The sequence below is a fragment of the Palaemon carinicauda genome, chromosome 19 (assembly GCF_036898095.1).
Source record: "Palaemon carinicauda isolate YSFRI2023 chromosome 19, ASM3689809v2, whole genome shotgun sequence".
Lineage (NCBI taxonomy): Eukaryota > Metazoa > Arthropoda > Malacostraca > Decapoda > Palaemonidae > Palaemon > Palaemon carinicauda.
In genome coordinates, this window is record NC_090743.1 from 100,714,470 (window position 1) to 100,727,983 (window position 13,514).

At 33.2% G+C, this 13,514-nt stretch overlaps 1 protein-coding gene across 1 annotated transcript in view; it reads right to left on the bottom strand.

Annotated features, from left to right (window-relative positions):
• The window catches only part of LOC137658707 (putative polypeptide N-acetylgalactosaminyltransferase 9), a 258,420-nt gene that overhangs the window by 11,349 nt on the left and 233,557 nt on the right, over positions 1–13,514 (bottom strand). Inside the window, 2 exon segments of the mRNA XM_068393703.1 lie at positions 721–831; positions 10,924–11,052. Coding sequence (XP_068249804.1) covers positions 721–831; positions 10,924–11,052 — 240 coding nt within the window.

Genomic DNA, 13,514 nt, shown 5'->3' on the forward strand with positions numbered 1-13,514 from the left:
CAGAAAAACACCACTGTATTTGCACCCTACTACTAAGAAAAATTAATGCTTTTGTTTTCAGCATAACCATATGCATGGCTGCAGTGACAAAATATGATCAAAATTGGGTAAATATTGGTCAAAATATTCAGCCACTTTTGATACTATATAAATTTCAGAAATAAGTTTTAGTAGACACTGGTCCCACAGAATCCTCTAATTTGTGGCTATGATTATCATGCTTAGGATTCAAAATAGATCATATATAACAAAAGTTTGATATTGGAAATAGTTGCAAAATTCAAAATTGAACCAAGTCAGTATAAAAGCTAGAAATAAAGTCAAAATTAATAAAATATCATGCACAAAATCCACTACAGCATAAACAAGCAAAATAGATTCAAGCACTACCCGGCAATTTTTATAAAGCTTTGTACAGCTGCATACAAAAAGTTGAAAGACTAAAACCATCACCATAAAATTAAATGTGACAGACTTAACACCACTATAAATAGAGTATATGACTGATTGGGGTCTAAGAAAGCGTAACATCATTAGCAAGCAAAAAAGCATCATGCAAACCTGTTTGTTTCCCACCGTTTGTTGGTTCCTGAGTCTTCCAATTCTTCCTATCTATCCTGTAACCTCTGTAGGGGAACTAACTACACTTTGTAACACACATACTGGTTGCTGCAAAGGTTTAATTACACAGTATAGTATTTTGTTCTCTAAAATTATTACCTGGTTACCCCCTTGTTTGTGGCAAGGGTAGAGGCCAACGGGTTTGTGCAAGTTAGCCCTACGTGCAGGGGAGTCGAGGCAGACAGAACCACTTCTACCCAAGTTGCGAACCTGTTTGCAAGGATGATATAGTCCACAGGCCATTTTTAATCCCCTATCAGAGAGCTAAACTTATGGAAAAGTGGTTTAATATTTAAAAAACCTTCAGTGTAACTGTAGCTGAATTAACAAAATTGTTTTATGTGAAATCTGCGTTTACTACACTGTATTATGGGTACACCATGTTTAAGGAAAGTCATCCCTATCAGTCTATATCATAAGAATTAAGTCAATAAGTTTATCAACTGGTTGTGCAATAATCTAAGCAGTCGAAGGAGCACCATTGTCAAATAGAAATTTATGTAATATATATATACATTTATATATATATATATATATATATATATATATATATATATATATATATATATACTGTACATATATATATATATATATATATATGTATGTGTGTATATATATATGTATATAGATGTATATATACATACAAACATACATATCTATATATCTATATCTATATATATATATATATATATATATATATATATATATATATATATATATATATTATGTATATATATGGGAAAAAAGACTAATAAAAAGATTCCTACACTACTAGAAAAATTGTCCTTTAAATTTTAGATTATCAGGTAACATGGCAAGTCTTTTAAACTATAAGTTGTTACAGTAAGGATGAGTCTGGTATTGTACACCAATAAACATTCTACATCAACTAATTGTGGGTTTTATATTTCGTATGTCATACCATTTCAAAAATTAGGCAAAAACCTTTTAAATATTCTAACTCAAAAACTCAAGTCTAGCTTATTACAATAGGTGGTCGAATCCTGTTCAAGGGAATTTTTAGCTGCATTAACACTTTGTTTTTCACTAATTGAAATATTTTTTTTTATCATTTTCTTTTTCTGGCTCCAATGCTGATCACTTTGGAGGAAAACTACACAGCAATGAATTTACATGGTATAGCTACAGTACTATATATTAAAATTATAAGTTTGTGCTAGTGATTAAGTAAGTTTTTCGCATATCATGAAAATAAAGTGCAATTGAAGGAGGAAGCAAATTTAAAGACTTGTTAAATTTTTTTTTTTAAATCCTGTAACTCCCTCAACAACGTCATGTCATAACGTCACTACTCAATATTGACCATTTCACTTTATTGTATAACATTTGCAATAAACCAAAAAGCAAAAGAAAAAGCTGGTAAAAGTAGAAGGTATTCCTTGGGTAAACTACTGCAACCATAACCCTCGTACATAATTCCAAAAATATTTCCCAACCTGAAGATATCCAGAAAATACAATAAAGGTTCAAATATCTTTCGGAAATGTCAGGAAAAGTAGCTTCAAATTAGGTCAAACATCTGAATTTAACAAGATTAAGCACTTCTCTGCCATGTTTAATGCTTACTTTTCAATCTTCGTCATATGAAAGTAAGCCTTGGTTAACAGAAAAAGACAATTTTAATAATAAATTCACTTATATATTCACCCAGGGCTCATCGTATTTCTTTCTTGAACTTGGGTTAAGTGAAGTCTACTCTTAAACTAAAAATCTCCCAATTTCTCTGCTTGTAATTGCCCTGGCCCTTGATTGTAGTATTGAGATCGTGTGGTGTTGCATGGCAATCCTACTGAGTGGGTAGATCAAATTCTGTCTTTTAGTCTGGAACTTTAAACTTTCAACAGCAGGTTGGATAGGGCATCAGCCACCTGTTGAGATACTACCACTATAGAGTTATGGGGTTCTTTGACTGGCAAGACAGTACTACATTGGATCCTTCTCTCTGGCTACTGTTCATTTTCCCTTTGCCTACATATACACCTAAGTCTGGCCTCTTCTTTATATACAGTATACTCCTCTGTACTCATACACCTGACAACACTGAGATTACCAAACACATTTTCTTCTCTCAAGGGGTTAATTTTCCTCTTGGTAAGGGTAGAAGAGACTTTAGCTATAAGCAGCTCTTCTACGGACACTCCAAAATCACACCATTATTCTCTTGTCTTGGGTAGTGCTATAGCCTCTGGACCATGGTCTTCCACTGTCTTGGATTAGAGTACTCTTGCTTGAGGGTACACTCGGGCACACTATTCTATCTTATTTCTCTTCCTCTTGTTTTGTTAAAGTTTTTATAGTTTATATAGGAAATATTTCAATGTTACTGTTCTTAAAATATTTCATTTTTTCTTGTTTCCTTTCCTCACTGGGATATTTTCCCTGTTGGAGCCCCTGGGCTTATAGCATCCTGCTTTTCCAACTAAAGTTATAGCTTAGCAAGTAATAATAATAATAATAATAATAATAATAGTCAAGTCTGATTTGGAATGACACAAAGAAACCTACATGTTTAGGAAATTGTCCCCTTAGTTTACTGCATTTCACATAAATGTGTTACAACTGATGGAAGTCTTCCGGACAGCGAAGAAGTTCAGTCTAAAAAATTACTCCTAAGAACTCTGAATGCAGCAATCCTTCCAGTTAATGTACAAAGTTCCTTAGGGAAAGAGATCTGTTCTACACCACAGTCCACCTGTCAGGCTCTCTGTGTGGTATTGGATACTTTGTCGTAGCAGAACGGATCCTAAACCCTTGCTCCTTTCACAAGATCTTCAAAAGTGTCCCAAATCTCCAAGTAGAACTGTTTGTGCCCCTAAATGTCCACTCCATACAGCTCCAAATTCCGACTCTCCGGGAGTTACAAGAACTGGCTTTAACCTACACGGAAAAAGATAGTCTTTGGTCTCTCTCCTTTCAAGGTAGATTTCAAAGGTTTATAAGAACCTATCAGACTTCACAGGGACAACTGTGTTTGTGACTCTGTGCTGAACAATCTATAGCATCCACTCCTTCAGTGTGAGATGGAAGTTCCATCCTCTTTGGTCAGAGGAGCAGTATAAGAGAGTAGGGTAAAATGCAGTTTACCTGTACTCTACCTACAAGTAACATCTAGTCATAAACTTGAGAGATATTTACGAAGTACATTCTTTGTACACATTATATAACATGATGAATTAGGGAGTCTGAATATCTTCGCTTTCTCCTATCTGATCCAGAACCTTTATGTCTAGATTTTTTCTCTCATATGTTCAGAAGCGACTTCTTAGCTATCAACATTACTTATTTAATGGGCTGTAAAATGTCTTCTTCAAACTGATAATACCAGACAGTGTAGAAGGCATGGACAACCTTCTTCAAGGATAGAACCATGTGACATAATCCAGATTTATTGGCTTCCTTTCTGGTCCACCTTTAAGGATAGGGAACTTGAAACAATTTCATTATACAGATCTGCCTTGAAAGAACATCTCAAACAGCCATTTAACATGGATTTAGAATCTTACGGGGGTTTGTCATCCTTATGTCTGGTCATCTCCTAATACAGACCCCAGTCTTCTCTTTCTGGTCAAGAATGTAAAGCCTATTAAGGGATAGGACCATCTGTATATCTAGACTTTAAAGTCAAGTTGGGGTATCCCATGTCCAGTGTCTATCCTCCAATCATATTTGTAGAAATCCACATCATGAAAAGGTAGCCTGTTTTAAAATTCCTAAAACAACAAGTTTCATTCTACAAGGGCTATCCATGTTGTTATAACCTCCCTCATTTGCTCTCTATCCCTAAACCACACAATGTGAGCAAAACTGGTTCTTCTTCAATGTGTAATTTCAAGGTATCCAGTGAATTACAGTTTGATCTGGGCATAAAGCACTACCTGAAAAAACTCAAGAGTTTCAGCATGCGTGTGCGGTGCTTCTCTAGATCGTTGCTCCTGCAGCAGAAAAGAGAAGGATCCTTAACTGGGTCCCTCAACAAAGGCACATTATTGTTATCTAGTTGCTGCACCTGGGATTTCCTTTTATGAGGTGAGTAGGTTGACTTTTGGTGCAAGTGTCTACCTTTTTATGCTCTAGTACTAGTCCTTAAGAACTTCACAGCACCAAACCTTAAAAAGGGGGTTTTATGAGGAAAACAAGATCTATTTTTGGGAAGATGATGTGTGGTCAACAAAACTCTACTACCTCTTTCAACTCATGGAAGGAATTGGGACGTAACTGAAATACTCCAGAGTTGAAAGAAGATTACCACACATTAACAAATGCCCAGGTAAACATTGTCTTCCACATTATTTATAGTTCCCAGTGAGTGGTGAGTCGTCAGTTAATAGACTAATTCAGCATTGAACATGAGGTGACATGGGCATTGGATCCTAAATCCATGGTTTTCCCTCATACACACATCCCATGCCATGGAAGTTGATATACTGGCTCTAAGGCATGGATGATATTATTTCAGTCTTAACAAAGTAAAGTCGTTGGTGACTACGCAATAATACCCTCAAAAATAGGCTGTTCCTTTATCAAAGCCCCTTTTAATTCATACATATTATTTTTGTTATCATTGTTGAAATTTTTATTCAAATATGATGAGACCTTCTTTATTTCTTTTAATTTTTATTTTGCCTGGAGACATTACGCCAAATCCGGGACAAGTATATTCTATACCCGGTACTTTGCAACTGTCGTCTAATGCATTGCAATATTCATAGACTGCATGGAAATATTCAAAACCTTACAGTTGTCTCCAGACAGTATGATAATCTATTATGACCTGAAAATTTGGTTTCTTAAATGAGGCACTAATCTGAACTCCTTATTGCAAGTTTTAAGAAACCAATATCTTTGAAGTGAAATAGCATTTCTAGGGAAAGAGTAATGGTGGTGTATATTAGGATTGAGTACCCTGCTTCCAACAAGTCCTGCTATGAATGTGGACGTCATGAGATTCAGATGATTTAAGAGTTTGTGGCAGTCAAAACCTATTTGTATTCGCACTATCAGAATCCACAGTAAGAAGAATCTATCTTTGATTGTCTTCTTACCATTATGGAAAGATCCATAATGATGATAAAAAGGCCTCTTTTATGCTTCTTGGTGATTTCAACACTCACCATAGGGAATGGTTAAATTCGTTCTGATATTAGGCAACCAGTCAATTCCAAGTCTTGCCTTCTCCATCCTAAGGCTCAATACTAAACAGCATTCTAGCTGTTACCAGATTGTGGAATGATCTCCCTAATCAGGCAGTTGAATTGGTGGAATTTCAGTATTTAAAACTTGCAGCAAATGTTTTTATGTTGAACAGATTGACATAAGTCTATCTTCATAGCTTTATGACAGATCTATTTTAACGTTGTTACTGATTTTAAGATATCTATATTTATTATTAGTTGCTTCTCTCAGAGTTTATTAATTTTTTTTTATCTCACTGGGCAATTTTTTCCTTTGGGAACCCTTCAGCTAATAGCATCCTGCTTTTGCAACTAGGGTTGTAGCTTAGTTAGTAATAAAATATCAAATTAACATTAGAAACAATCTTGCTATAATAAATGTATAAACATTTGGTATTTATGTAATATTAAAATATGCAGGTCAATCATGCTCATAATGGTCATTTTCATGGTTATCAAATGTTTTATGGTAAAGAAGTGAGGCTAGGATAAGATGCAAGTTATTAAAAGTACCTAAAATTTTTTAACTTGGGAAATTGAATACTCTCAAAGCTTGAAATGTCCCTTTATACTGCACATACTACTGTACATACAGTATAGCACTTCTAACGTCTCTAGACTTCAAGATAAAGCATACTTCATGGGATTTTGATGAGAAAAGAACAATAACAGAAACATATCTCTTAAATATTGATATAAATAAAATTGCAAAATTAATTATATGAAATCCAAAATGGAGACCTGCAATATTATCTAATTACAGTAATAGTTTAGGGTTTTCACAGACTCTTCAGGTGTCCTCTCTGTTTTGATCAATGTACACAGAGATGATCTATCTCCACTGCCTCATCTCCCAAACTCAATTGGTGTCAGTGTTTTCTTCTAGCGATTTCTAGAGAAATCTTATTTCAACATTTCCTTTATATTAATTTTTCCCTTTCTTTTTTACCTTTTACTGTACTGTATGTATTCTGTAAATTTCTGTTGTGATGACAATGATAATGATAAAAACATGAGTATAAAAGTAAAATGGTATCAAATATATATATATATATATATATATATATATATATATATATATATATATATATATATATATACAGTATATATATATATATATATATATATATATATATATATATATATATATATATATATATATATATATATGCGCATATATGTATATATATATATATATATATATATATATATATATATATATATATATATATATATATATATATATGTAAAATAAATAAATTTATCACCAACTATTACGGTATGTAAAGATGTTACTAATGAAAATTATCAAGGGGCTCTAAATACATACAATACATTAAAGTAGCTTTTACCAAAATAAAAGGCATGATAAAAATAAAATTTGCATTTCAGTGATAAGAAAAGCGTGTGCTATCTCTCTCTCTCTCTCTCTCTCTCTCTCTCTCTCTCTCTCTCTCTCTCTCTCTCTCTCTCTCTCTCTCTCTCTCTCTCTCTCGCCAAAATTTATGAAATTAATTTTTTCTTATTTTACCATCATATGATGAAATAATATTCTTTTAGATAAAGAAATTATAATCTATACAAAATTTCTTATATTCTAATAACTTTCACATTATGTTAGTGAATAAAAATGCATTTGAAAGAACTCTCTTTAAGAATGATACAACATAACAAAATATGTTCAACTCTGATCAACATTTTTTTTTCAATTCTGCATTGCAACAGAAACTAGATATTTCCGCTTTTCAAACCCAGTTTCCCCATCAGAACCAAGCAGGTGCTTGTAGTCATGATGAAAAGGTTGACATTGACATCTAGCCTTCAGTGACCCAAATGGCTGTAGCGATACAAGGCAATTTTGCTTTTGTTGTAATACAAATATGAAAAAAAAGAATGTTGAGTACAGTTGAATATACAGTACAAGTACTGTATTTCATGTTGTGATATTTATAAAAAGTTTTTTTTTTTTTTTTTAAAGCAAATTTATTCATTAATAGATAAGAAGTTCATCAGAAATTTTACGTAAATTCTAATTTAATAATTTATCAAAAGAATAAAATCTTTATAGAAAAATATTCCAGCATATAAAATAAGAACAATTAAAAATCACAATTTTATCCAAGCCTTATTTTTTAGAGAGTGGTTTCTTTTTCATTCTTTCCTCTGCTTTCTCATATTCATCCTTCATTTTTTTTTTATTTGTGCAGCATTTCACACTACGTTTTATCTGAATTACTATTTATTTAAAGGAGATTGTGTGTGGATGAATTTACTCAACATAACTAAGTCTTTACCACACCGAAACTTGTCTCTTCAATCAGTGACAACAAGCTTTAGCTTGTAGAGGGGATGCCTAAGAGTAGGGGAATTCAAATTAGAGACAAGCACATGGCCAGAGATTTTATGCCATGATTGAGGGCAAAAGACAGATTGAAGTGAACAGCAAAAGTGTGCGAGTAGCAGAAACAAAGAGGAAATAGAAAAGAAGGAAGAATAAGAGATGAAAAGTTATACTGTACTGTATAAGAAGATACTGCACAGAATTACATAAACAAAAGTCTTGTCTAATTATTCATAATAAAATGGAAAGACTGAGTTTTGATGATTTTTTGTAAAGGAAGGAATTGAATCATATTACAGTAAAATGGAAAAATTAAGATAAAAATTATGTAAAAAAGAAAACTAAGGTGGTGATAGATTTAAATAAAATATAATGACAGGGTGGAAGGAAATTAAATGGAAGTAAAGCAAATAAACATGACTAATTCATATACCAAATTAAACGAATAACAAAATAAAAACTTTAAATTATAATGAATTTGGAAGAGACAAGCATTAAATTTAGAATGTTTATTAGCAAGTTTGTTAAGAAGAGGGTGTAAAAATGGGAGTTTGCTCGGTACTTTACAGTACAATTACAGCACAGCAAATGAACTACATGAACATAATGTCATGATTTATAAGGGTGATAGTCAACTGCGCTAAAGGAGCGGTCATCCCTCTTACCCTAAGTGACTAATCTTTGGCAGGTTTTTCACGGTATGACAATATCATAAACTCAGTATCCATAACAACCTTGCTGTTAGCGATGGTTTACCAACAAAGGTGCCTATACCCTAACGTTGAACAGTTATATGTGCAGTGAAGAGGCACTAATTGAAGCTTAAGTAATCACAACACTGTTCTACTATTTCTAATTGTATTTCCCCTTTTCTTTCTACATTTAGAAAACAATAAACTGTATTCATTTCTCTATATAGTGCTTACAAACTACTCGAGTAGCTAAAGCCCACTACCTAAAGCTCTATCCAGAGTATTTATAAATAAACGGAGGTTCTTTTGTCGTAAATTTCGAATGAAATTCAAAAAACCATACCAATCAAACCAAAAATCCTCCCTTTTCTAATTCAGACACAACACAAAATACACTCTAGAAATGTATCAAAGCATTAAAATTCAAACGAAAGGGCTAAAATAGATACTTGTAGAGTCACTAAAAAAGAATAAGAATCAAAGAAAGGAAGCACATGTGCATTAACTCCCACACTTGTGTTAGAAGCCTTATTTTTGTCAGCCCATAACCAAATGTACAGGTACAAACAAAAGTCACATTACTATTGCTTTCCCTGAATTGAGCTAGCTCAAGGTTGTTATGGAGAATTAACTCAAACAGGTTAAGCTTAGAACTTTATCAACAACCCAGTAATAGAGCTTTTGTTAATACTGTACGGAAGAAAGTCAACAGTCACATGCAAGAGAAACTACGATTGTATAGGGTGATGACAAAACTGCCTGGTGTTAGCAAATATTTTTCCCGAAAAAATTGTAATATTCATGAATTTTATAATTAAGATTAAAAATAACTATAAAATAATGTTCTTTCATATAACTTTAATATCAACTAGGAGTTAAACATATATATATATATTCGTAAAATTCAAGCAGAAATCCATAATCTGATCACAATACAAAAATGAAAACTACATGTCTAAAATGATATATTTTAAGAAATTAATTACTAATGTAAAAAAATCAACTAAACTTAATAAACTGTTTTAATATACTGGGTAAATGGAAATTATATTTACTAACCAATGATAAACTCTGTCATTCCTATACTGTACGTCCGTCAATATTTTTTATGTTAGAGGACTGTTGTATTATGTACAATATTATTACTACATACAGTAATCCTATACAGTATACAAGTAAGTTTTAAAATGCTCCATTACTTTAAAAAATATTACAATACCTAAGAAAAGACCTAAGATATCAAGAAATATGATTTGAATCCTACTCATTTAAGTATGAAATTTTAAAAAGAAAATCATAAAATTATTGCTTTTAATTTGAATCTCTTCATCTCAGCAAAATGAAAGATGGTGTGTCATAGATATTATTAGCACAAATTGAACAAATGACTTTGCAAAATGAAAAAAAGTATAAAACCAAGTAAATATTGGAGAAAAGCCTCCATAATTATCTAACAGAAATTTATTCTAAATGATAAAACTAAATGAAATATTCTTATCAAAATATGTCTCAAAAGTTCAAGTGCTCTTGAAAGTTTTCTAATATTCAATCAGTGTGTAATAATAATTTGACCCCACCCACAAATATATCTCATGAGATGATCTACCATTGTCAGTTTTCCTTATAAAAGGCACTCAAAAAATGGCAATTTATAAATGAAAAAGCTAACAAATCGGCACATTATGCAGTTCTCTCACTTATTGATACAGTATGCCTTGCAAGATTATCTTTCATGTAAAGTGTCTACTGGACTTTAAATCATAATTATATGTAAAAATAAATTTATATTGATGATTCTATTACCATTTATTATTTGGTTGACTCTCTCAAAATAAATGTTTGATATAAAAACAAAGCAATATCGAACACTTGAACTTTTATATGCTACATATTTTATTGATTAGATAGTAATGATTTTCTCTATGTCAATGACTAAATCTTGAAAAACTGACTTCAAAATTCCTTATCAAAACATATTATGCAAGACTGGAAGTCTCGTACTCATGGAAAATTATTGTTGTTAGCAAAACAAAACAAAAGCAAATTGAATAGACAAACAAGTGCTATAGAAACTTACCTCGCCTGAGGCCACAGCATCACCAGGTACAAAGAGCTCTGGATAAACATTATCTAAATACCATTTGAAGGATTTGCACCCCAAGTCCTGGCGCAGTTTCTTACGATCTGACACGTCACCAAAATCACCCTAGAAATTATGATTATTTTTTACTTAAAAGTACTTATGTTACCAAAATTAATGCAAATAAAACAAGACTAGTAAAATTTCCAACAAATTCATATACTGAATAGTTTCATTGAAATTAAATTTCACAAAAGTAAATCATATGAAAAATAACGTATGCTTTCCATCTCAGTTACCAAAACATATATCACAAATGAAGTCTAATTTGCAAAATATCAAGTTTATAGAAATTCAATTATTTCATAAAAGATTTAAGAATTACATGAAATAATTATTTTTTCAAATGCTGCTTTACTAATATAGATCCCCATTTAATATTTTCATACATAAAAGATCACATTCAAAATGTAGACCATTTGAACATAAAAAACTTAATTCTTATATAAAAGTAATTAGTATTTCAATATTTATCTGTGATTCACATTGCTTTCCTCACCAAAGCTCTGACATTTCAATATTTATTATTAATAAATATGAATAATTCCCCTCCTCCCTTACTCCAATTGTCTCCCCATCGTGGTACGTTATAATTGTGCACACCATCTATAAAGTTCTATGGTAAATAATATCAACTTGGATACTCTTCATATTTGAAACAACTTCAATCCCAAAAATGTGTAGACATCATTAATCAGTGGGGAAGCAGGGGTGAATCAGGTGAAGCAAAGTATTGAAATAATCTTCATTAAAATTCTGATTATTTCAATGAATCATATCAGTGGTTCACTTAACCAAATTCCACTCTTTTATAGAGGTGAGTGAACAAGGGGAAGAGCCTAAAGAACTATCCTAAAACTAAAACTTACAAACTAACTTGAATGGGCTCACCTTAAGAGCTTATCAGTATTCCATGGATTAAAGTTACTCTTAACCTGAAAGTAAGAAAACTCTTTTGTTTCCTTTCACAATACTGTACTGCAAAATTCCAGAGCAAGGAAAACTAGATAAAACATAACCATTAGGGGAAGAAAAAAAGAAAAACTGCACCTCTTTCCCTTAGAGGTTAGCTTCTTCTTCTTCTTCCCAGCTTTATCCCTATTCGGGGTCGCCGTTTCTAATGAGTCTCTTCCATCTCCCTCTGTCCTGTGTCATTTCCTCCCATACTCCCTTCTCCCTCATATCATCTCTAATGCAATCTCTTCACCTGGTCTTAGGTCTTCCTCTCCTTCGTGTTTCATCCACCTCCACGTCCATCACTTCTCTTGCCATGTGTTGCCCTTCTCTTCTCATCAGGTGGCCATACCATCTTAACCTTGCCTCTTGCACTTTCTTTGATGCCTCAGTGACTTTTACTGTACCCCTAATATGTTCATTTCTAACCCTGTCCTTTTTGGTTACTCCACTCATCCACCTAAGCATCCTCATCTCGGTTACGTTCAACTTTCTACCCTCTGTTTTCTTTAGGGGTGCTGCTTCCAATCCATATGTCATTGCTGGTCTGACCACTGCCTTGTGCACTCTGCCCTTCAATCTTATAGGGACTTTCCTATCACATATGATACCAGACACCCTCCTCCACTGAATCCGGTTGTTAATTTCCTCTTCCATGTTCCCCCCATTGTCGATCACTGAACCAAGGTACTTGAATTTATGAACCCTTTTGATGTTTCCTCCGCCTAATTTGATTGTTGTTTGCTGGTCGCCATCCATCTCGGTTGTCATATACTCTGTCTTCTTCCTGCTTATTCTTAAACCTCTACTCTCCAAGGCATATCTCCATCTTTCTAGTTTCCCCTCCAGTTCTTCCCTGTTCTCGGCTACCAAGACTATATCATCTACATAGAGCAGACACCATGGTGGCTCCTCCCTGACATCCTCTGTTAACACATCCAAGACGATGTTAAACAGGAGTGGGCTTAGAGCAGATCCCTGATGTAGCCCAACTCCAACTTGGAAATTTTCTGTTCTTCCAACTGTAGATCTGACGCTGGTCTTTACATTTCTATACATCTCCCTGATCATTCTGACATACTTCTCCATCACTCCTCTCTCCCTGAGACATCTCCATATTTCCTGTCGTGGTACTCTGTCATATGCCTTCTCTAGGTCTATAAAGGCCATATGCAAGACCTTTTGCTTCTCTCTGTACTTTTCCATAATTTGTCTCAAAGCGAAAATACCATCCACAGTACTAAGCCCCTTCATGAATCCTAGTTGCTGTCTACCGATGGAAACTTGCTGCCGTAATCTTTCATCCATAATTCTTTCAAATACCTTCAGTGTATGTGACATGAGTTTTATTCCTCGATAATTTTCACAACACTGTATGTCCCCTTTCTCTTTGAATATTGGGATTAATATACTTTCCCTCCATTTTTCGGGTATTGTCTCACTTTCCATAATCTTTTTCATTAACTGCCACAATATGTCAATTCCTTCCTCATCAAGAGCCTTCCAGGCTTCTGCAGGTATGCCATCTGGTCCCACAGCTTTACCATTTTTCATCTTTCCCAGTGCCCCTCTAA